This window comes from Muntiacus reevesi, chromosome 6 (genome assembly GCF_963930625.1).
Source record: "Muntiacus reevesi chromosome 6, mMunRee1.1, whole genome shotgun sequence".
In the NCBI taxonomy this organism is placed as follows: domain Eukaryota; kingdom Metazoa; phylum Chordata; class Mammalia; order Artiodactyla; family Cervidae; genus Muntiacus; species Muntiacus reevesi.
Window position 1 is genome coordinate 96002806 of NC_089254.1, and position 24668 is coordinate 96027473.

Genomic DNA, 24668 nt, shown 5'->3' on the forward strand with positions numbered 1-24668 from the left:
AAACATAGTCATGGAAATGAAGACCTTAAGCATCAAACCTTATAACCTGGAGATTTCATCTATTAGAAAAGACACCTGGAAAGCCCCCTATCAGATCCCAACAGAAAGAGGCGTACTTTGCATCTCAGGCAGGAAGTAACACGGCTTTACTATCACCGTAAAGAGGAAGAAAGCTTTTTTCCCCTTTACCTGGCAACAGCTCAGCCAATGAAAAACCACTATACTTCAAACTTTCAGTTTCCCTCAATGGACTTTTGTTTATAATAGCCCCTCCCAACTTCCCCCTCTCTTCTATAGGAGAGTTTCCTCTCCTTCCTTCTACTACAAAGTTTCCTACACTGAACCAACTTGAGTACACTCTCCTGGGTCTTCTCTTTGCCAATGTCCTTCCTAAAATGTGATGCCAAAATAAGGTGGAGAGAGCAAGCTAGGTTTTCTAATGCTTTCATTATGAATACATATGGACAATTTTGATAATGAGAAAACCAGTTTTGTTCCAAACTAGCCAGAAAGGTAGTAAATCTTGTTAACAAGTAAATCTTTGTTAACAGACACAAGATGTTGACTCTTCATAGCTGTTTTAATTTGGGTGCCTTTATTATATATCAGTTCAGTTCAGTCACTCAATCATGTCCAACTCTTTGCCACCTCATGAATCATAGGATGCCAGGCCTCTCTGTCCATCACCAACTCCTGGAGACTACTCAAATTCCTGTCCATAGAGTCGGTGATGCCATCCAGCCATCTCATCCTCTGTCACCCCCTTCTCCTCCTGCCACCAATCCCTCCCAGCATCAGGGTCTTTTCCAGTGAGTCAAGTCTTCACATCAGGTGGCCAAAGTAGTGGAGTTTCAGCTTCAGCATCAGTCCTTCCAATGAACACCCAGGACTGATCTCCTTTAGGATGGACTGGTTGGATCTCCTTGCAGTCCAAGGGACTCTCAAGAGTCTTCTCCAACACCACTGGGGTGGCGGCCTAGAGGAGCTCCCCCCCAACCAAGGAACAGTGGCTGCGCAGCTGCAGGAGGGCCGTGAGGAGCTACTCCTCGTTCAAGGTCAGGAGGGGCAGCCATGAGGAGACACCCCTCGTCCAAGGTGAGAGAAACCCAAGGAAGAGGGTAGGTGTTGCAGGAGGGCATCAGAGGGCAGACACACGGAAACCATAATCACAGAAAACTAGCCAATCTGATCACAGGGCCACAGTCTTGTCTAACTCAATGAAACTATGAGCCATGCCGTGTGGGGCCACCCAAGACAGATGGGTCATGGTGGAGAGGTCTGACAGAATGTGGTCCACTGGAGAAGGGAATGGCAAACCACTTCAGTATTCTTGCCTTGAGAACCCCATGAACAGTATGAAAAGGCAAAAAGATTGGACACTGAAAGATGAACTCCCCAGGTCGGTAGGTGCCCAATATGCTACTGGAGATCAGTGGAGAAATAACTCCAGAAAGAATGAAGGGATAGAGTCAAAGCAAAAACAACACCCAGTTGTGGATGTGACTGGTGATAGAAGCAAGGTCCGATGCTATAAAGAGCAATATTGCATAGGAACCTGGAATGTTAGGTCCATGAATCAAGGCAAATTGGAAGTGGTCAAACAGGAGATGGCAAGAGTGAATGTCGACATTCTAGGAATCAGCAAACTAAAATAGACTGGAATGGGTGAATTTAACTCAGATGACCATTATATCTACTACTGTGGCAGGAATCCCTTCGAAGAAATGGAGTAGCCATCATGGTCAACAAGAGAGTCCGAAATGCAGTACTTGGATGCAGTCTCAAAAATGACAGAATGATCTCTGTTCATTTCCAAGGCAAACCATTCAATACCATGGTAATCCAAGCTTATACCCCAACCAGTAATGCTGAAGAAGCTGAAGTTGAATGGTTCTACGAAGACCTACAAGACCTCTTAGAACTAACACCCAAAAAGGATGTCCTTTTCATTATAGGGGACTGGAATGCAAAAGTAGGAAGTCAAGAAACACTTGAAGTAACAGGCAAATTTGGCCTTGGAGTATGGAATGAAGCAGGGCAAAGGTTAATAGAGTTCTGCCAAGAGAATGCACTGGTCATAGCAAACACCCTCTTCCAACAATACAAGAGGAGACTCTACACATGGACATCACCAGATGGTCGAACTGAAATCAGATTGATTATTATATATATATAGGCCAGTGGTTTTTCCTTTGTAAATTGTCTGCTCTTCTTTGTAGGTTTTTTTTTTCCTCTTTTAATTCGTTGTATCTGTCTGACAAGTAAGCCGATTCAATGCATTATCTCACCTAATCCTCAAAACAATATTTCCCTTACTTTACAGGTAAAGAAATTGAGCATTCAAGAATGTGAAATGAGGAAGCATAGTTAGATCTTCAGCTTCCTCACTAACTTATGCTTTCATTTAATTAATGTTTTTGGGAGGAGAGATCTTTATCTTCCAGACACTTTGTAAGGTAAGCTAAGAGAGCCAAGTATTTGGGATGCAAGCGTAAGGAAGGTTCAAAAGAATATTAGAAATTCTCATAACTCCATTATCTACTTACAACTCCCTAAAATTTCCTTTTTTATTACTTTCCTGGCCTAGAGGTAATAGTGACCAAGTTATAATCAATTAGTGCTATTTATTGAAACAAAGGTTAAGGAGGATGTAGGTATCTGTTCATATTTTTGTCAAGAGAGATAACGCATGGCTGACCCTAAAAGACCATCAGAAAAGGATCAAAGAGTAATCTAGAAATAAGGCAGAACCCCCATAAAATTACGGTCTATTAGTTGGCAGCAACATCAGTAGATAACAGTTCAAAAGTACACATGCAGGAAGAATTGGCTTTCATTTTTTCCATTTTCCATTATCAAGACCAGTATTTGCGCAATTAACTAAGATCCAAATGCTAATTCATCATTTATAGCTTTTTAGTCCAAACAGCTGAGGTTCTCTTGGTTTTGGTTAATTTAATTGAATTTCACGCAATTAAACTTTAATTGAAAATGCATATGCATAAAGTTGAAATGATGTTTAAATCAACTGAATTTACAACTACATTTAAAAAAATGCAAACAACAAAGTACAGATCCGAGTTGGAAATAAAATTAATTAAATCCTACTCCACTTTTCTACCTTGAAGGTGGCCAACACCCAAAGGTCAGGCGATCTCAATGTCACACAGCCAGTGGTAACACGGAGACTCAAATCCAGGTTTCCTGACTTTGAATTGAGAGCCTGTACAGCTGGGTCTATAACTGATATTTAACTGTTCCACCCTCACGCAAACAAACCTTGGTCCTCCAAACTCTCATAAAGTTTTTCAAACAGAACCTATAAACTAGGTATCAAAACAGCTAATGTAATTTTAAAGATCTTTGTTCCCCAGCTTTGTGATTCCAGGCAGCCTAATAAAAGTCCCTGGGTTCTATATTCTTCCAGAAACTTTGGCAGAAACTCAATTTCTTCCTTCCTCATTAGTCACAGAAACACAGTCATTCGAAATTTCCAGGTTCTACATTCTGCCCCAATCTTTCTTTCACATAATAAACAAGCATAATCAAAAAGAAAAAAAATTATTATTAGGTCAGTTATGATGCCAATTTACCCCAAATAAGAAATAATGCATCTTTTCTTTCTTTTTTTTTTTACTACTCTAAATTTCCCATTACTTTCTTTTTGGAACCATCATTTGAAACCACACAAAAATTTTAAGTTCACTTTCTCAATACTAAAATTTTAGTTCCTCCCAACTTACTGCCTAAAGAGGATTTAACATTCAAACTCTGTTACAAATAGGGACAAAGCAAATTTTTAAAAGTCACATATACTCTTAATGTAATTGACTGTCATTCACGTATATATTAATAGTTCCTAGAATTTTATCATCTGGAGCCCAGTCCTAATTGTTTGTGAGCCTGCACCCACCACCAGACCAAGGTTTGCACTCATCTCCAGCTTTGCCCAAGAGTAGTGCCCTCCACCACACACACTCCCTTATGAAGGAGAGCCCCCTCCCACAGAGACCCTTCCTCCACACACAGGCCTCTGCCCACAAGACCTCAGCCCCAGACACGAACAAATACCCACCCTGGGTATCATCACAAAGTAGCAGATGACTCCACGGTTCCACCTGCAGAGTCAGGGAAAACACCTAAAACCATTCAAACGGCCCTTTGAAAGCCGTGCTAATTTGATAAAATCTGTCGACTGTCTCATAGGGACGGTTCTTTCAAACCTCTCCTTGGAAATGCAGGCGAGGTGACCCCAGCTGCCCTCCGATTCAATTACCCTCAAGGCTCCCCCCAGAAAGGCCAGGCCACAGGGAGCCGGGCGCAGACTCACCGCAAATCTGACTTGGCAGCTCTCCTCCCCTAGGTAGCACAGGTCTCCCGAGACGTTGGTCTCCAGCCACAGGTGCTCTCCGTTCACGGCATTTTCCTGGAAAGAAAAGACACATCTGGCTTCAATTTTCTTTTCAGACATAAGTGAGGCGGGGGTGGGGGAGGGTGGAGAGTGGATCTCAGATTTTTGGGAGAAAACTAGTGAATCCCAGCAGTCTAAAGACGTCTCATTTTACTCCTGACAACACTGCTAGAGTTGGTCCTGCTGACATTCTAGAAATGGGAAAAGGTGTTTGAAAAAATTCTGAGCAATAATGAATGAACCTGTTAGCTCCAAAGATACTTTAACCATGCCTGTGGTCACCTTTGAAACGTATGCTAAACAAGGGGAAAAAACCCTCAAGTTACTCAACCTAAGGCCTTATTCATCCAGGCCCACTGCAGAGTCCATGACAATTGAGACCAAAATTCTATTAAAAGTTGATTTTTTTAACAAATTAGCTAAGGAGGATAGTAGTATTAAAGTATTTTAAATACTTATCAAACATACATTTATACCATTAATGGGTAAATTATACTTCTAAATCAGAAGCTTCTTAAAAGTTAGTTTAAAGTCACTGTATAGACAAGAAGCATAACAAATTTCAACCAATTTAAACCTATTGCCAGTTCAATAGGGCCTTCACCCAATTCTAAGTTCTCCAAATTGAATGATTTCCCTGCTTCTAAAAATATTTACATACTTGCGGTAGCAAACAGAATAGCTGTAGATTTGGAACCCTATGGGCTTCCCTTGTGGCACAGCTGCTAAAGAATCCACCTGCAATTCAGGAGGCCTGGTTCAATCCCTGGGTTGGGAAGATCCTCTGGAGAAGAGAAAAGCTACCCACTCCAGTATTCTGGTCTGGAGAATACCATGGACTGTATAGTTCTTGGGGTCGCAAAGAGTCGGACATGACTGGGTGACTTTCACTTCACTTGGAACCCTAAAAGTTTCCAGATAGTGATAGATGAAAACAATATAAAAAAACTAAAAGACAATGCTCTGCCAGTTATCCTAAAGAAATCAAGCTCAACAAACTAAAATATTCTACAACTGGGAATTTAGTATCCAGTTTTAACTTATAACCATCTGTAGAATTTCTTTCCATTGTTTTATTCTTCAATTCATTTAGTAAGCATTTTTCCACAGCCCTGGTGCCAGGCACTGGGTTGCCTGCCAAGTCGCATCAGTCATATCTGACTCTTTGCAATCCCATGGACTGTAGCCCACCAGGCTCCTCTAGGATTCTGCAGGCAAGAATCCTGGAGTGGGTTGCCATTTCCTTCTCCAGGGCATCTTTCCAACCCAAGGATTGAACCCACATCTCTTATGTCTCCTGTATTGGCAGGCGGCTTCTTTACCACTCACACCACCTGGGAAGCCCAGGCACGGAGTTAGTGTATAGTAAAACCTACCAACGAACATGGAAACTAAACAAATAATTATAGCAGCAAATACTAGGAATACTTACTACAGCAGAAATCCTACCAACTCTTTTAAGAAGCATAAAATATTGCAGTGGGGGGAAGGTCAAAAATCCTTGATAATACCAATTTAGGCAGGCCCACAATTAAGTCCTGGTAGGTCAAGGAAGCTGGGTAGGAGCAGGCAAGACCTGGGAGTCAGAGACGTGAGAGCCATCAGTGACTCGCTGGGCTGGGAGGCTTCATGCACGCTAGGCCAGTTGGTATGTCCCTGCACTGAAGACCCCCCATCCCCTGCAAGCATTCAGGGGCTTGCTGATCACCATCCAGGCACAGCAAGGACTGCTACTCCTAAGATGAACTAGCTTCACTCCTGAGTGGGGAACCTGATTAGAAAGCCCGACATTTGTAAGAGAAGAAGGGAAGAAAAAGGTGCTGGATCAAACATGCAGCTTCTCAAATCTGATTGGTCATTAAAATGACCTGGTGAGCTTTGACAAATACCTGACTATCATCCCATCCCCAGAGAGTCTGCTTTCACTAGTCTGAAATTTTCAGCAAATACTTGCAGTTGTAAGAATGGAAACACCATTTACTGAGCATTAAGGGAGAAGACTAGCGTAAGAGCAGATTTAGGGAGTAAGTCAAGAGTTCAGGTTCTTGTTTTATTTTCAACTGAGTTATAATTAACATTTAATATATTAGTTTCAGGTGTATTAATATAGTGTTTGATATTTTAATACATTATGAAATGATCACTGCAATAAGAGTTCAGTTTTGAGGATGTGAAATTCTGAGATGCTTATTAGACCTTCAAGTGAAGATGTTGAGAAGGCTGTTTTTTATAAGTCTAAAGTTCAAAGAAGAGGTCTGTACGATATGAATAATTTGGGAGGCAACCGTTAACTGATCTAAAGCCAAGAGAACTGAATGGAAAACCCTGAGGACTCAATGTGGATGGAAAGCTCTGATTTCTGAACTGTGGAACGTTCCAACATTTAAGAGTTTGAGACCATAGGAAAGATCCAGCTAAGGAGACTGGGATGGAGTGGCCATTGAGGGATAAGGAAAACAAAAAAAGAGTGCAACGTTTCCAGGAACAAAGTGTTCCCAGAAGGTCTGCGTCAAAAGCTGAAGACTGAGAACTGGACATTGGATTTCTCCATGTGAACATGTTAAGTCACTGATGATCTTGACAAAAGTTGTAACAGTGGAATGAGAAGGAAGAAAGCCTGATGGAACTGGGTTCAAGAAATAATGTCACTGACTTTAGTTTCAAAATGAAACCCAATTAATTCTCACAACCTCTACTGTTACCACCTGATCCTCCATCCCCTCTGGCTTGGAATATTCCCGATAGCCCCCCGACTGGTGTCCCTGCCCCACTCGTCCCTTCCTTTCCCTGCCCAGTTACCTCGTCTGCTATCTCTCTCCCTCTCTGCCTCTGATGTGCCGTCACACTGGCCTCCTCGTATTTCCCCAGTAGACGAAGGAACCTCTCATCCCAGGTCCACTGAATTTGATGCTTTCTTAACTAAAATTGTTTCACTGTATATTGCTTACTGTATCCAAATTATTTATTCCTCTCCATTCTGAGTTATGTCTTTAATTTCTATTTACCCTTTGGTCACCAAATTGAGTGTTACTTTCTCAAAGAAGCCAACACTGACCCTCAAATTGGAGTCATTTTGTTAGCTAACTCTCATAAAAACATGTCTACCTCCCATCGTTTATCCCAGATGGCAATTGTTCATTCATCAGCATGACTATCTGATTCAGGTTTCCTTCTTATGCCAGATTCTAACCTTCATATGAACATTAAATGTCCAGCACTTAGCACCTTGCAAACAGTAGATGATAAATAAGTTTAGAGAAGTGAAAAGATGAGGCTAAGAATCAATGAATGAATCACATTCTTGTTATATAAGGTTCCCAGGAGTAGAAAGGATAATTACTTTTTTACCTGTCCTTTAGCTCAGAGTCATACACCATGAGAAGTAAACATGAATGCCTGAGAGACTTGACAATCTCTCAAAATCATGAAAGAAACAGAAGCAGGCAAGAAAAAGCCAGTCATGCAAGGAAAACATGAAACATACCTTTCTTAGACTATATTTTCCCTGTCTCATCCTTTTCTTGTACATCTGTCTTGTCCAATGCATCAGAAAAAAGGAACCTTACCCAAAGAGTGGTTTGGCCTTTGCCCTCAACTATAGGATGGTAATTTAAGTGTCTGGGATGTCTTGCCTGATAATGGTATCTCTGTTTACCTGGGGATTCTGGGTCATACTAGATACACTAAAATAGCACTGACTTATGGTGGGGCATATATCAACTCAACCTCCAGAGGGTCAAGTGGCTAAGGTCAACCACACAGGTGGTCAACCATGCCCACATGACTAAGCCCCAGTTAAACTTTGGTCACCAAGGTTTAGATGTGCTTCCTTGGCGGCAATACACCATATGTATATTCCCACCACGGCTGCTGGGAGAAGTTAGCTCTGTCACAAATTTACTGGGAGAGAACAGTTGGAAGCTCCTTGTATAAGAATCTCCTGGACTCTGCACCATGCACCTCTTCTCTAGGCTGATTTGAACCTGTATCCTTTCACTGTATTGGGATTCCCTGGCGACTCAGATGGTAAAGAATCTGCCTGCAATGTGGGAAATCCAGGTTCAGTCCCTGGGTTGTGATGATCCCCTGGAGAAGAGAATTGCTACTCACTCTAGCATTCCTGCCTGGAGAATTCCATGGACAGAGGAGCCTGGCAAACTACAGTCCACGGGGTTGTAAAGAGTTGGACATGACTAAGTGACTAACACTTTCACTTTCCTTTCACTGTAAAAGGTCGTAAAGGTGAGTAAAACAGCCTTCAGTAAATTCTGAATCCATCTAATGAATGACTGAACATAAGTGTGGTCTTGTGAATTCCAGAAGCTGCAGGTGAGGGTGACCTTGGGAACTCCTGAATTCTGTATAAAAGTATCCAGCTGGGTGGCATTCACCCATAAATAGAGTAGACAAATGAAATATTGTTTTCTTCTTACACTTCTGGTAAATCTTAATCCACTACAATATTAGTAAACATCAGCTTTGGAGTCAGGTAGACTTGCTACGGACTAGCTCTATGACCTAAGGTTTCTCTAACTTTGCTAGACCTCAGGTCACTCACCACTGAAGTTGCAATAATGATTTTACTTCTCTCACAAAATCACAATGATGTTTAAATGTGAAAATGAATAACATTCAATGCCTTGCCCACAATGAGAAGTTAATACAAGTTCAGTGTAATTCTTATTATTATCATTGTACCAGTTTTCTTTTCCTCCTAATCCATAGATATTGGTATCCTCCAAGTTTCTCTCCTGGGCCTTTGCAGTTAAGACTGCTAGCCATTCACCAAATTCATTTTCCTCTTCTTCCTGAACACACAGTTAGAGTTTGCTCCCAGTCTCACTTGTAACAAGTGTGGCCACATGACCCAGTTCCAACCACGAACAAGAGTGATGTATACTGTTTTCAGACTTGGTCCATTAAGCCTCTCATGTGCATTCCTGAATACTCTGTTCCCATACTGGGTACCTGGGAAGTTGGTCTTTGGGATGATTTAAAAGTCTTCTGATGAAGATGTAAGAGTAACTGTCAGTCTGGGTCACTGAATAACTGTGTGGGACAGGGCCCACCCCCCACCCAACCTGGAACAGTCCTGGTTCGCTCTTTGTTGTATGTCCTTCCCACGCAGGTCACCACAGAGCATTAAGCAGAGTTCTCTGTGCAGAGTAGGCTCTCATTGTTGCTGTTGTTTAGTTGCTAAGTCACGTCTGACTCTTTTGAAACCCCATGGACTATAACCCAGCAGGCTCCTCTGTCCATGGGATTTCTCAGGCAGTAATACTGGAGTGGGCTGTCATTTCCTTCTCCAGGGAATCTTCCAACCCAGGGATGGAACCCGTGACTTCTGCATTGGCAGGTGGATTCTTTAGTTATCTATTTTATACACAGTAGTGTGTATATGTCAATTCCAACCTCCCAATTCATCCCACACCCTCCTTCCCCCCACCCTTGGCATTCATACATTTGTACATCTGTGTCTCCATTCCTGCCCTGCAAATAGGTTCATCAGTACCGTTTTTCTAGATTCCACACATATGCATTAATATACAGTATTTGCTTTTCTCTTTCTGACTTACTTCACTCGTATGACAGTTTCTAGGTCCATCCACATCTCCTCTCTGATATTTTACACTGCTATAAAATTAACTCCCTAAAAACACAGCTGTGATTATGACTCTCTCTTGCTCAGGATGCTAAAAAAACAATTCTTTATTATTTATAAAACAAACTCCAAACTTAATCCCACATACGAGACCTTCCATTAATGGTACCAGCCTGTCTTCCTCCTTCACCTTCACACACAGTTTCATAGAATGCATGAGTCTATGTATCTCAACACAGTCACATTTTCCTTTTCCGTGTCATGATTTTTATTTATCCCATTCTCCACACTCAGTACCTCTTCCTCTTCTCTACACATGCATCTTGAAATTCCATCTCAAACACTATGCAACTCAGAGTTCCCATCTGTGCCAGACAGAAACAATAGCTCTATTTCTAAATGAAGATAGCATTTCTTCTGTAGTAGAGAGTGTTAAAACAATGTATCCATAGATATACCTCTATAGATATACATAGATTTATATAGATCAACCTATCTATGGATAGATCCAGTTACCTAAGAGTAGAGACCCACCTATGTAAATACAGATTTAATTTCTTGCCCTCAAGTTCTGCCTGAAGTCTTAGTAATAATTAGCTACAGGTAAAAAGATGCAAGTTGTGAATGACTGACACAAATAGGGTACACTGACACCAGAAGCAAATAATCCACACAAAATGAAGACATTTACTGGTAAAAAAAAAAAAAGTTCTAAAACAATAAGAAAATTATAAATATGTATCAAACATAAATATCCTTACAAATTCAGAAATGGAAAAAATCTGGACTGCCTCCCCCGAAAAATCTTCAAGGTAATAATAGGCAAAATCTGTCTTGGATGGTTTAGATCTGTGCTGTCCAATAAGCAAATGGTGATTCAACACTGGAAATGTGATAACCACTAATTGAGATGTGCTGTCAGTGTAAAATAAACTAAATAGCAGACTTTGAAGACTGACTTTCTGTAAAAAGTGAATTTTCTCATTGATCATTTTTATATCAATTACGTGTTGAAATAGTAATATTTTTGATATATTTAGGCAAACAAAATATAAGATTAAAATTACTTTCAGGGGCTTCCCTGGTGGCTCAGTTGGTAAAGAATCCATCTGCAATGTAGGATACTGCCTGCAATACAGGAGACCCAGGTTTGATCCCCAGGTCAGGAAGATCCCCTGGAGAAGAAAATCACAACCCATTCCAGTATTTTTTCCTGAAAAAATCCCATGGACAGAGGAGCCTGGCAGGCTACGGTTCATAGGGTCACAAAGAGCCAGTTATGACTGAGCATAATGTTCTGTCTTTCTGTCTGGTGGTCCAGTGGCTAAGACTCTGTACCCTCAATCCAGGGGGTCCAGGTTTGATCCCTGGGTAAGGAACTAGATCCCACACACCACAACTAAAGTTTGCATGCCACAAGCAAAGACCCTGCATGCCACAATTAAAACCGGTGCAGCCAAATTTAATTATTTTTTTAAAGCTAGCTCTGTCCTTAACATTTTTTTTAAAAAACAGAATTAATTTTACCTACGTCTTTTTGCTTTTTAATATGGCCACTATAAAATGAGGCTTACTTTATGGCTCACATGTATTTCTTCTGTTCACCTTTATTAGTTTATAATCACTTGCTGCTGCTGCTGCTGCTGCTGCTACGTCGCTTCAGTCGTGTCTGACTCTGTGCAACCCCATAGATGGCAGCCCACCAGGCTCCCCCGTCCCTGGGATTCTCCAGGCAAGAACACTGGAGTGGGTTGCCATTTCCTTCTCCAAGGCATGAAAGTGAAAAGTGAAAGTGAAGTCGCTCAGTCGTGTCTGACTCTTAGCGACCCCATGGACTGCAGCCTACCAGGCTCCTCCATCCCTGGGATTTTCCAGGCAAGAGTACTGGAGTGGGGTGCCATTGCCTTCTCTGTTATAATCACTTACTAAGAGGCAAAAGATTAGACCTAGTTACTTCTTAGCAAGCTGTGAAGCTGTATGATTCTATGATTTCTCCCAGCAGCCAATGTGATATCATTTAAAATTCTCATAATTTTAGAAAATAAAAGACTAGTGAGGGTGCCTGAATCATGCTGGATCTGTCCCACTATTAAGATGACTGGTCACGGCCAGGACCTTCACTAATTCATAGTTGGTTAGCGCCTCCTGCTTGGCTCAGCAATCTGATATCTTGATTAATCTAACAATGTTTTTCAAAAGAGGGATGGAAGTGAAGAAGGATATCAGGTTGTGTCACTATGGGTGATGACACCTAAGCCTGAAGTTAAAGAGCAAAGACCTGGAGCTTGTAAGGAAGGCACAGGTCTGTGAGGACCTGCCATTGTAAACAAGGCTAAAATGAGAGCATGTGCATGTGCATATTGGTACGCACACACACACACCTGCCTCCTCCTGCCTTTCCATTCAAGGTTTCCAAAGATAAAACGACCTAGTTTCATAACCCAGTTTAACCAATCCCACATGAAGACTCTGTTTCCCTAATCTTATCTCTGAACCAAACTGTGAGGTGAGTGTACCCACTGTTCCATGTTCTACCTGCCTAAAAGAACTCTTTTTCAACCATCATCCAGAGGACAGGAAAGGTGGTCGGGATATAAAGTCTAGGTTTGTTTCCATTGAGGCTCTGTTTTCCACAGCCCTCAGCATAGGAGGAAATTTTCCAATGAGCAAAGAAAAAACGAATAGAAATCAAGGATGTCAGGTTGAAAACCAATATAGTTTTTTTAAAGAAAGATTTTGGTGGATTCTTCACCATTGCTTGGAGAATTGTTTTAGGCAGTGTAATGGGCAAAAGCAAATTACAGAACAGAGGAGACAGAGTGAAGACCCACATCCTATGTTTTCAGCTTTAAGAATAAAAACAAGGAAGAAATCTCCATGTCCAAAATAAGTCTCCATCCCACAAGAGGCATGTGACATTTAAGAGAAGATAAGCATTATCTATGCAACAGACTTACTTCAAAGTGGATTAACTCCACCTAAACTGGAAGCTTGGATTCCAGCCCAGGAGATGGGACTATTTTTCCTTTTTGAGCATTACTCCCTTCCTTTCTAGCAATTTAGCCTGTTTTCCCCCAAACAGGCTTGGCTGATGTTCATGGCACGGTGTCAAAGGGAGCAGCCCTGTAGGTTCTCACCATGAAAGGGGAGAGAGGATGTCATTGGGGCGAACGGGAAGATCAAAAACTGTGCATTCTTTAAGTCTTAACACAATGCATTGGATTAGGAAGGAATTTTTAAAAGAGTTACTTGGAACTCAATAGCATAAACTGATTGATGTTTCAAACAGGCTTTTGACTTGTGCTTTCCAATGCCCTTCTAGAACTGGAGATCATCTGAGTGCCCATCAGCTCCCAGAGATGTGTCCCTTTCTTGCTGATTGAACAGAAAAGTTGTAATCAATTCATCCCTGACATCCACCAGACAGTTACTAGGCCAATGATGCTGTGCAGTCCACTGTGAAGAAGATATATATTTCTGCTTGTTAGCAGAAAACACTGTTCCTCCCTTCAAAGTGCCTGAAATCAAACTATGGCCTAGAAGAAGTCAACCCAAAACATGAATTTGGCTCTATGACAATGCCCTATGGGTAGAGATTTTATGTGGAATCAAAAACAGAAAGTAAATAAAATAAATAGAACTAGTTCAACCAAACAAATGAGCACAGCCTGGCAGAGAGCAGGAGCCAAGTCTTTGTAGAAAAGATCCACTTTCACCTCAGGTGAAGCTGACTGTCCACTGTAGTCAGTAGAAGACTCTAGCCCTGCACTGAGGCTGGATCTGGCTGCTCCCCATCACTAGGGCTTCCATCCCTGACATGAATGGAGAGGAGGGCCTGCGTGCAGGTGCCAGGAGCGAAGGTCAGCAAAGAGTCATCAAGGAAATGACACAGTGTAGGGCAGAGAATCCCACAGGTCAAAATAAAATATTCGAGTGAATCACAGCGAAAGAGAAGTTTCCGAACTTCAAGGAACAGACTAAAAATACGAGATAGTATGCATCACTAAGTAGGGAAATGGGAATATGAAAATGGAACACTTATAACAACTGACTCCTCCAACAGGATTTTTCTGGCTGAATGCAGAGGTGCCTATAGTCTAATCTCACCTGGGTCTCAGGCACCCCACAAGCAGGCCACTCCTCAAAGCCCTTTGCAAAAGGATGTTTGGGAAACAACCGTGCCACTTCTGAAGTCTTTGGTACATACTAGAGTAGGAACGGGACTTCCCAGGTGCAATGCAGGAATCTCAGGTTCAGTCCCTGCGTCAGTAAGATCCCCTGGAGAAGGGTATGGCAACCCACTCCAGTATTCTTGCTTGGAGAATCCTACGGACAGAGGAGCCTGGCGGGCTGCAGTCCACAGGGTCACAAAGGATCATACCCGACTGAAGCAACTGAGCATGCACACGTACAGTCAGAACGGGGCCCTCTGAGATTCTACAATATGTAGAAACTTGGGACTAAGATTGAAATTCCATGTTCACCCTGATTTGTCTTCAACTTCAGAAGTATCACGGACAGCTTTTGCATCTGATTTCTCACTGGTGAAAGGAGGAGAGGGGAGATGACATAAGTCAGGGGTCATGGTACTACAGGTTTTTGAGATGACTTTCCACCTCTGACCCTCTGAGGCAAAGAGAACCTCAATGTATGAATCAAGGGGGTTGAATGCAGAACAAGATGAATTTCCACAGCCCTGTTCCACCCCTGTTATGCCAGAAGCACCCTCAGCTCTACTGGGGACTCATCTCATCCAAGATAAGAAATTGAAGTCCCTCCTTTATTACCTTTATTTTTACATTTTTGCCCCTCTTCTCATTTGGGAGACTCTTACTAATAAGAGGCTCCAACCCAAAGCAGCACTCAAGAATCAATAACAAAAATAAGTCAGGGTTGATCATTTTAATGTATTCAGTCCAGAAGAGGGGGCTGATAGAAGGAGAGAGGTCATACTGCTTTTTTGCAGAGAAGCAGACAAGGAGGTGGAATACAGGCAATGGTGGCAGGTCAAGACTAGCAGGACTACTTTTGTACTTTAACCAGAACAAATAAAATCCTGGTTTAGCTTTCTGCACAAGCAGGCAAACCAAAGTGGCATAAATGAAGTTGGTGTAAAGCAATTTGGTTAGTAAAAGCCAAAAATTTGGAAGCAAGGGCAAATCTCAGCATAAAAAAAAAAAAGCCATTTAAATGTTTTTAGCAATCTGCTTCTTCCTCTCTTCTGAGAAAAACCTTTTAGATAACTGTAATAAGAATGTGTAGGGCTGGTTGCTGTCTGGCTTCAGCAATATTAGCCCACAATTATGGGGTTTTTCAGAATCACATCTTATAACTCCTTCCACATAAGATCTCTAAATAAGCCCTGAGATAAGAGCATCTTCAGAGAAGGCTTTCAGTTTTCCCTCCACTGTTAAACATCCCCAGAGTGTTTCCTGTCACCGTGACAATTCATCAGGCCACCAAGATGAAGTGACCACAATTGAAGGGGCTGAAAGATGAAGGATCAGCTACACACAACACAGCCTTACTTCCTGCTCACTCTTTCCGAACCGTGTACTGCAGCCTCCCACCACCAGCCAAAAATACCATTCTGATGAAATATTAGAGCATAGACCTCTTTACAATAATCAGAAAAATAACACCTCCTAGTCAAGCTTTGGTTCAGGAAGGAAATTTTTTCTAAAAGCATTTTCTGGTAACTCTTTCCAGCATCAAACAGGGATGGAGTGTCCTTCCTCACACCCCTAGGACACTCTTTGAACCCCACTATGTTTGGGGTCACTGCCCATATTTTAGTGTCAATGTCTTTTCTGCATTCTAAGCTTCTTGAAAGCAGAAACCATATCTTCCTCACCCAGAATCCCAAGGAACCAACACAGGTTCCAGAACAAAGCAGTTACTCATCAAATGGTGATGGATCAATGAATTCATCAATGACTTAATTTCTGAATAAATAAACCTACTGGCTGAACAGTTTACAGGAACTTTTACACTCACAGCCCCATTTGATCTTAACAACAGCCGTGAAGTCCCCCTGAGGGAGAGGTCACCATTGTTCCCATCTATAGATGAGGATCCTGAGGCTGAAAGAAATCAAGTGACTTGACTAATGTCACAGAGAAATGATTTAATGGATATGTGTGTGTACACTCAGTCATGTCTGACTCTTGCAACCCCATGGACTGTAGCCCACCAGGCTCCTCTGTCCAAGGGATTCTCCAGGCAAGAGTACTGGAGTGGGGTGCCATTTCCGATTCCAGGGGATCTTCCTGATCCAAGGATCGAACCTGTGTCTCCTGCACTGAAGGCAGATTCTTTACCACTGAGCCACCTGAGAAGGTTGATTTAAGGGATGTTTCTATCTAAATGACATAAACTCTCTTTCATTAGAATCTTGCATCTCAAATAGAATCCTATGACTTTGGATCAGAGGATTGGGAACATCGTGAATAATAAACTAAGATTTTGGGGTCCCTGATTCTTAACACACTCTCATCATTGGTCCATGTATATCCCTTTTAAAATTGAACTTATCTGTTTGTTTATGTATTTAATTCTTTTAAATTATGTCAGCAGTGGTGTCAATATATTCTACACTCTAACTGTTTAAGAGTTTATTAAATGACTGCCCTGGAATAAAGAGAAACTTAGAGGAGGGCAAGAGTCTTCCCAAATACCAACTCAACATACACAGGAGTGACCTGAACACTCTGACTGACTTAAATTCAGACTGCAATCTTCAAGTGAATAGCTTTCGTAGATGCCTTTTAGATAAAACATTAAAATCAGCAGACGCCATCAAGGAAGAACATTTCATTTCAATCAGATTCAGTCTTTTGTCAGGTACTTCATGTACTGCATACATTGGTGTGTGTCCAGGATATAAAATAAGGATGTTAGTAAGTGTGTTCTTGAGGAAGAGGGAGAAATATTACAGTATTAAGTGATACTAAGTTACGGCATGTGTGCTAAAAACGAAACTTAGTTTACAAACTCCTCTCCTCTCTGGCACCCTGCCCTGGTCTTTCTTATGGGAGGAAGAGAAGGTGGATTATTCCCTCTGTTCAACTCAACCAGAAATGCTAGACAAGATTCATCGAGACCAGACTGGAATAGTCTCAGAGCAGCCCTTTTCTAGCTTCATATTGCTTCTTACATTCCTTCAGGAAGGGAGAGGCCTTTCAGTCCATAGTTGTGTCTTTAACCAAGAACCCGACTCACCGAAGGCTCTCAACAAATGTATTCTAATTGACTTAAGAAATTCACACAGAAATCTTCAATTGAACAGTTTTTGTAGATGTCTTTTAGATAAAACCTTAAAATCAGGTAATATACAGCAGATGCAAACTATTATATAAAAGAATAGATAAACAACGAGGTCCTACTGTATAGCACAGGGAACTATATTCAATATCCTGTGAAAAATGGTAACAGAAAAGACTATGAAAGAGAGTATATACATATGAATAACTGAGTCACTTTGCCACACGGCAGTAACTGGGCTTAATTTCCCTGGAAAGGGAAATGGCAACCCACTCCAGTATTCTTGCCTGGGAAATCCCATTAACAGAGGAGCCTGGCAGGCTACAATCCATGGGGTTGCAAAGAGTCAGACAAGACTTAGTGACTAAATAATAACAACAACAGTAGAAATGAACACAACATTGTAAACAAACTACACTTCAATAAAATAAATTTTTAAAAAATCAGCTAATATACCTACCCCACTGACACAAGACCCATTACCTTTGGGTAAGGAGAGGAAACATAGCAAACAGCAGGACACGGAGCGCCTGGAACATAAAGTGAGGTCATCCTCTCTCAGAAAAAATGAAAAGGAAAGAAAAGCACCAAAAAAGAAAAAGGCAGCTTGAGCTAAGGAAATCAAACTTGGACTTTATGATTTAGTCTCTAAAGGGTACACTCTATTCATCGCCAACTTGGCAGGCAGGGACCAATGAAGCATGTGCACAGAAGTATTTTTTATTTCACAGCTGCAATCGCAGGCAATAGCACTTAAAAGGATTCCTGAAGTTTTTAGCCTAGTCTTCAATGTGTCTAACTTTATAAACGGAGCTATGTTCCTGGAAATCTGAAAATGGAGCTGGGGCTTAGACACTCGAAGATGGATCAGTGAACAATACGAAAAATGATCATGTCTTGTCGGAGCAACAGGAATCCTGAGGAGGAGAAAGACACACAGGCAGCGGAATGACGTTTACATGAAAACGCCGACACCTACGCTCCAGTCCAGAGTCGCTCTGGGCTCCTTCGCTGGACCGTTTGCAACAGGAAGGCTGAGGGGATGCGCAGGAGCCAAGTGCTGCAGGCCTGCCCGAGAGATTGCTTTCCTGCAGCAAGAAGAAAACAAAAAACAAAAAACAAAAACCAACATCAGAAGGTAATACAGAGCTGAAAATTTCCCGTGGGGTAGAAACGATGCCTGAGTTACTCTTGCACGTGTGAAAACCTTTGCAAATGTACTGGAATCTCTAAAGTGCATGGTAAGAACCGAGGGCGGCAGGTCTCAAAAGACAGGAAGATTGAGGGGGCTGCCTTAGGGACATTCAGGGGAGATAGCAGAATGCAGGTCTCTGTGTTTGCAGAAAAAGACCTAAGGCTGAGGTGGTCACAGTCCTTGGACAATTTTAAAGCTGCCAGAGACTAAAAGCAAGTAAAGCAGGCTCATGAGGTCTTTGATTAAAATCCCTCCATTTCCCAGCAAAGAGCTCTCCAAGCTGGTTACCACCCCCAAGTTCACTGTTACACACCTCAAGAACATCCTCCCTTGCCCTTGCAGAGGATGCCTACAGTTGACTTGTGGTTCTAAGCGGGAAAAGACTGATTCGTATCCTGGAAATCACACAATGCAAGACCAATAATTTATCAAAGTCTGGGGTAAGAAAATTCCAAAACACGTTGGTTGGATTTTAGGTTTGTTGAGTGGAACATCACAGAATTTGGGTCAGACAGGAGCGATGGAATCAGGAGAGGTTGAGAAAGTCAAGACTGACCTAGGCAAAGATAAGACGTAAGAGGAGTTGCTTTAGCAAGCAAACGTGCCTGTTGCTGAGCAAAGGGGAGGGAGGAGATAAGGGCAGAGTGGAGAGAATGAGGACAGCAAGATAAAGGAAGCAAGCAGGGATCACCCATGGAGAGCTTGTGGTTCCATCATGAATAATAGAAGGCCAATTTCTGAACAGCTCCATCAGAAATGTCAGACAATGATCTCGAGCTTAAACGGGAGTGCTGATCTGTGGCTTAACTAAGTGACTCCCTGGAAGGGAGAGGAGCAGTCCTCCCTGGGAGTGTCCATGCGTGCTCTGAGAACAACCTGAATTAGAATAAGGGGTGCCATGTGATGCTGCAGCTCTGAGTCCTGAGTCTGGGGTGGGCTCGGGGCCGGGGTGGGGAGGGCAGGAACCCGAGATTCCACATGCTTCCCAGGTGCTTCTTTCTGTCTCTAAAGGCTTCACACTGCTCTACCGGAGTGTGGAAGGATTTTCATCTAAAATGGAACTAGACACTATGAAATGGAGAATCTCCCACATGTGCCCTCAGGCAAACAAAACAGAAGTGCTAAGAGACTGCTTTCCAGTAAATGCCTGATTTCCAGGAGACAGAAGCTTACCCCTCCAACACAGATCATCTGCCAAGAATCTCTCCCCACCTCAAGCCAATGAACCTGCCGCTTAGAGTCTGTGTGGACTCTCACCTCTCTGCTCTCTCTGACCATAAGGACAGTGCATCCCAGACTATCAGGAGACTGGCCCAGCTTGCTACAGTTTGCGTGTTCCACACTGCATGTCCTCTGCTGAGCGCGTGTGTGCTCAATTGCTTCAGCCGTGTCTGACTCTTCGACCCCATGGACTGTAGCCCCCTCAAGCTCCTCTGTCCATGGGATTCTCCAGGCACGAATACTGGAGTGGGCTGCTGTGCCCCCTCTTCAGGGGATCTTCTGACCTGAGGATGGAACCCATGCCTCCTGCATCTCCTGGTGTATCACAGGCGGATTCTTTACCAATGAGCCACCCGGGGAAGCCCAACTTCCCCTGCTATTGCTACATAAACTCAATATCTGATCATTCAAGCTCACTTCTTTATTTAGGTGGGCAGAACAAGTATCTTTGGGCAGGTGAGGGGCACTAAATACCCCAGGCCTGTCCAGGAGGAGGAAATCAGCAAACACTTCATTGCCCACTTGACCCCCCCATGGCTCCCTGCAGCCTGTCTCATGAGACGTGGACAAGACAGGAGGAACCTGCCATCTCCGACACTGGACCTGCAGATGCACCGCGTCCCCAGGGAGGCCCAGATCCTCATCCAGAGGGGCAAGGCAGCACACCGACAGCAAGATGGGGACCCATCACAGCCCAGCAGAATCTTGCTGGACTCTGGATGACAGATGATCTCCCTGGACTGTTCATTGACCTCTGCAAGCTCCACCCCGTCACGTCATTTGTAAAGGTGAGCAAGATGAACAGCAGCTCCCAAACCCAAGGAAAGGCTGAGTAGAATCCAGAAAAGCCAGTCAGTCATCAAGGATCAAGTATGTCTGAGAGTTCAGCCAGTGACCAGCCTTCTTCACCCATCCTTCTTCATCTCCTTCTTCCCCTCACTCCATTATACACTTCATTTTGTTGAGTTGTAAGGCAAGAACACTGCAAGATTCTTCTTCTTCTCCTTCCCCTTCCCCCTCCTTCTTCTCCTTCCTTTTTTCCTCTTTTTCTCTTATATTCCTACACAGGAAATCCCAGAAGCACTGGACAGGTCTTCAGTAGTTGAAGGTGATCATACCAAGCTTGCCAGCAGCCTGCTTACATTCAGAAGCTCCCAGTGGGAAGCAAGGAATGCACGTGCTTTACCTAAGCCCCCAAAACAGTCATCACACACATGCAGGCCTTTAACGAAGACAGTCGGATGACACAATATTTTTTCCCTCACTTTCATCAAGGCAAATAAGGAATAACATCAATTTTGGGCCCTGACTCCAAAGTATATTCCATTTTCTTGAGCCAGAAGAAAAGAATACTAGAAGACTATTATATGGTGAGCCTTCACTTCCTCCCCCAGGCATTTTCTCCTCCAGCTGAGTTCAAAGAACTTCTTTAGCATTTTTCATTAGGACTTCTCTCTGATTTACCCTGTGTAGTGATTCTGAATCACAGTTTTTATCACAAGAAAGTCTTGTGAAAGTCTTGACTCTGTGGAGTCAACATCTACAGGTTCCACTTTTGATTCCCTAACAGTTATCACAATCTAAATTTAAGTGTTCTAGCAAAAAAAAAAAATGGTGCCTAAACACAAAGTCCTAGGACAGCTGAAGAATTCCTGAATTTCAGGTGAATGAGAAAAAACACAGATCCTTCATTTTTTCATGAATAGCCACAGAGAGTTGTGATCAGAAAATAGAAAGAAGAGAGGAAACAAAATTTTATTATCACAGAGGAAACCACAGGACAAATGAGTTTAACTCATCAGAAGCTGGAGACTGATCCCCAAAACCTGACTATTCTTGCTAATGAGGACTGCCATCAAATTGCTCAGAGAGTGAAATTAGGATGCAAGGAATACATATGTCTCTAGAAGAGCAATGTGGTTATAAGGTAAGAGACATACTAACATTTAACCCTGGACGCGTGGATGCATGTCTGCTCACTCGTCTGGCTCTTTGCAACCCCATGGACTGTAGACCACCAGGCTCCTCTATCCATGGGATTTCCCAGGCAAGGATACTGGCATGGGTCGGCATTTCCTTCTCCAGGGGGTTTTCTGGACCCGGGGATCGAACCCATGTCTCCTGCACTGGCAGGCAGATTCTTTACTACTGTGCCACCTGGGAAGCCCTAATCCCAGATGAGCCCAGCAAAGAAATCTCAGTCAAATCACACTCTCACCCAGCCTGTGGATACAAATGATTAAGGGCTTTTGTTGATTATTCCCCATTGTGGATGCAAATTTAAGGTTGGCTTTTTTGTAACATTAATAGAAGAAAATTGTATATCTACCACACATATAAACATTAATTAGGGGGGAAATAAATAAGAAACTTCAAAGTGACTGCTAGTTTGTAACTGTAAATGGGCCTCACAAAAGGATATTACATAAGAGAGAGAAAAGGAAAAATATATAGAGGTAATAAAGGGGGTGGGAGGTAACTTCTGATTATAGCTTCCCATTCTTCCAAATAACCATGGGAGAAAAAGTCTTTTTTTCCCAATACTTCATACATGTATACACACTTTGTTCCAAAATAAAAAGCAATTTCATTATTTCTCAGACCTCAAATAACATTAGTATAAGTTATTTTTCTATTTGGATTCATCTTGGTTGCAAAAGATGACATTTAAGAATCTGATAGAATTTGATGTGTGTTGAAGGGGTTTATGTTGCAGTTTACTACAATTAAAAAAAAAAAAAAACTCAATGGAGTTTCAACTTTCATTCTTTCCTCCTGCTCAGAATCCTCCCAAACCCACAGTAAGTAAAACCATGAAATGCCAATGATTCTTTCTATTAATTTTACAACAATACTTTGTCAGGCGATGACCATAATGGCAAAAGAGTCTTTGAAAAGGAGGAGCGTGATATTAATGGTAATACAGATACAAAACCAAAATGTTCTAAAATGCAGTTTCAGGCACACAAAGACACAGTTGATGTCTATTACCTGCCATGAAAGACCATGAACATATTTAAAGTACAAAAATCATCATACATTTTAAATAGCATTCTATTATTTCCTTCACTTCATTCAATAAGACTATAAACTCCTAAAGGACAGGGCTCAATTCATCTACTAATCTTATTATGTTCTAGCCTGGGGTAGACACAGCATATATTCAATAAATGCTTTCTGAGTTAATGAATGAACTTGACCAAGAAGCTAAGCCAAACAGCTTGCTGATTAGATCAAGCAATGAGAAATCTGATTAGAATGATTTGAATTATATCCCAGGCCTTCCATTTCAGTGATATTCTTTCCTGAGAGAGCCAAAAATCCCTCAAAGAAGCTCTTTAAAGATAAAGGCAACGAGAGGGAGAATCCAGTGTTAAGAAGCCTAAGAGTCCTCAAAACGGCTTTGGGATCAACATTAAAATGGAATCTTTGGCTACAGCATTTGTAAAGGGCATATGATAGTCAGTATTTTTTAATGCAAATTACTGAAATAAACATGCAGCATGTACTCTTCATAAAGAGATCTTTTTTTTAATTTATGGGAAACATGTAAGTGGTTACTGGGCCAGAATCCTTTCTAATTATCCATTCTGCAAATTTCTCTCAGTTTAGGTTGGTTCTCCTGTTTCTCCAGGTTGATGTGGCTTCCAGAATCAATCCATCCCCCTCTTGCGAACTCCCTCTCCGAGTGATGCTACCTGTGGGGACAGAACGAGGAGCCCAACTGCTGGGAGGAGAAGTGCCAAAGAGTTAGGAGGTCTCCTTAGCCAGGAAGTCTCTTAAGACAGGCAACTTTCACACTAGAGATTGGTGGACTCATGTCCTTGTTCTAGAAAAGGAAACAGCTGCCTCAAAAGTTATTCTGTACCTTGGTTTAATTCCCCAAGTACCTCAAGCAAAATCTTAATTATGGTACATGTTGGTGTTTTTCCCTCCATTAAATGCACTAACTTTGCCTGTGTTTACAGCAGTCCACAGCGCCTCTTGGTTGATCCAGACAAACTGCCTGTCATGTTAAGGGGAATCTACTCAATAAAAAAAGTTGTCTCAAACCCACACAAACTCCAAATACCTTACCAGAGATTTATGTAGAGGAAAAAACTGTGTAATTATTTGAGCCTAAACCTTAATTCATTTTAATATGAAAAGAGTATTTTTTGACCATCTTAACATCTATTAACATTTTCAGGAATATAATTATTACTGAAACAAAGGTTGGGTTTAGGTACCTAAGGGTTGAAAGGCATTCAGGAAATCACCACTGGTGTTGAATCTTCAACATGTTATACATGGATGACTCTACACTGGTATCTGTTACTTTCACAGTGATTCTCAACCTTTGCCTACAGTGGGACTTGAAGAATCAGCCTATTTAAAGGCCTTCCAGGTAATTTTAACATGAATTGTGAGCTGAGAACTACTGTTCTATATAAATATGCATGCATCTGACCACTTCATTATGTCTGCTAATGTGACTAAGCCCTAGCATTTATATACTGAAAAACATGTATTCATTCACCAGTGTATTTACTACTGAAAGTCTATTTCATACCAACCACTCTTCTAGATGTTTAAGATACATGAATGAAATAAGCACACATAAACCATTGCCTTTGTGAAGCTTCTAGCAGGAAATATATTTTGCCATGCACTGTTTCATTTTACATTCCTTATATATCCCTCATGAGGCAGGTACTCTTATTATCCCCTAATTTACAATTTAAAAAAATTATAGCACAGAATGGTTGAGCTACGTGCCCAAGATCCCACAAATGGGAAGAGGTTCAAGTGAGATTTGAATCCAGGCATCTTACTTAACCATGAACATACTTAACCATTACCCAAACCCACACTTTTGTGAAACGGTGACAGCACACACACTTACACAGCAAAAGAGACATATGATACAATCAGCCTCTTGCCACGCTACTTTTGTAATTGCTGCAATTATTAGTGTCTGATCTCCACAACAAGAA

The 24668-nt window shown here is 41.9% G+C and overlaps 1 protein-coding gene across 2 annotated transcripts in view; it reads right to left on the reverse strand.

Annotated features, from left to right (window-relative positions):
• The window catches only part of DGKI (diacylglycerol kinase iota), a 491181-nt gene that overhangs the window by 299364 nt on the left and 167149 nt on the right, over positions 1 to 24668 (reverse strand). For both annotated transcript variants that reach the window (XM_065938788.1, XM_065938787.1), the window contains exons 2-3: positions 18256 to 18364; positions 4331 to 4426 (exon numbers count right to left, since the gene is read on the reverse strand). In XM_065938788.1, the coding sequence (XP_065794860.1) occupies positions 4331 to 4426; positions 18256 to 18364 (205 nt within the window). The remainder of the gene's footprint in view (positions 1 to 4330; positions 4427 to 18255; positions 18365 to 24668) is intronic.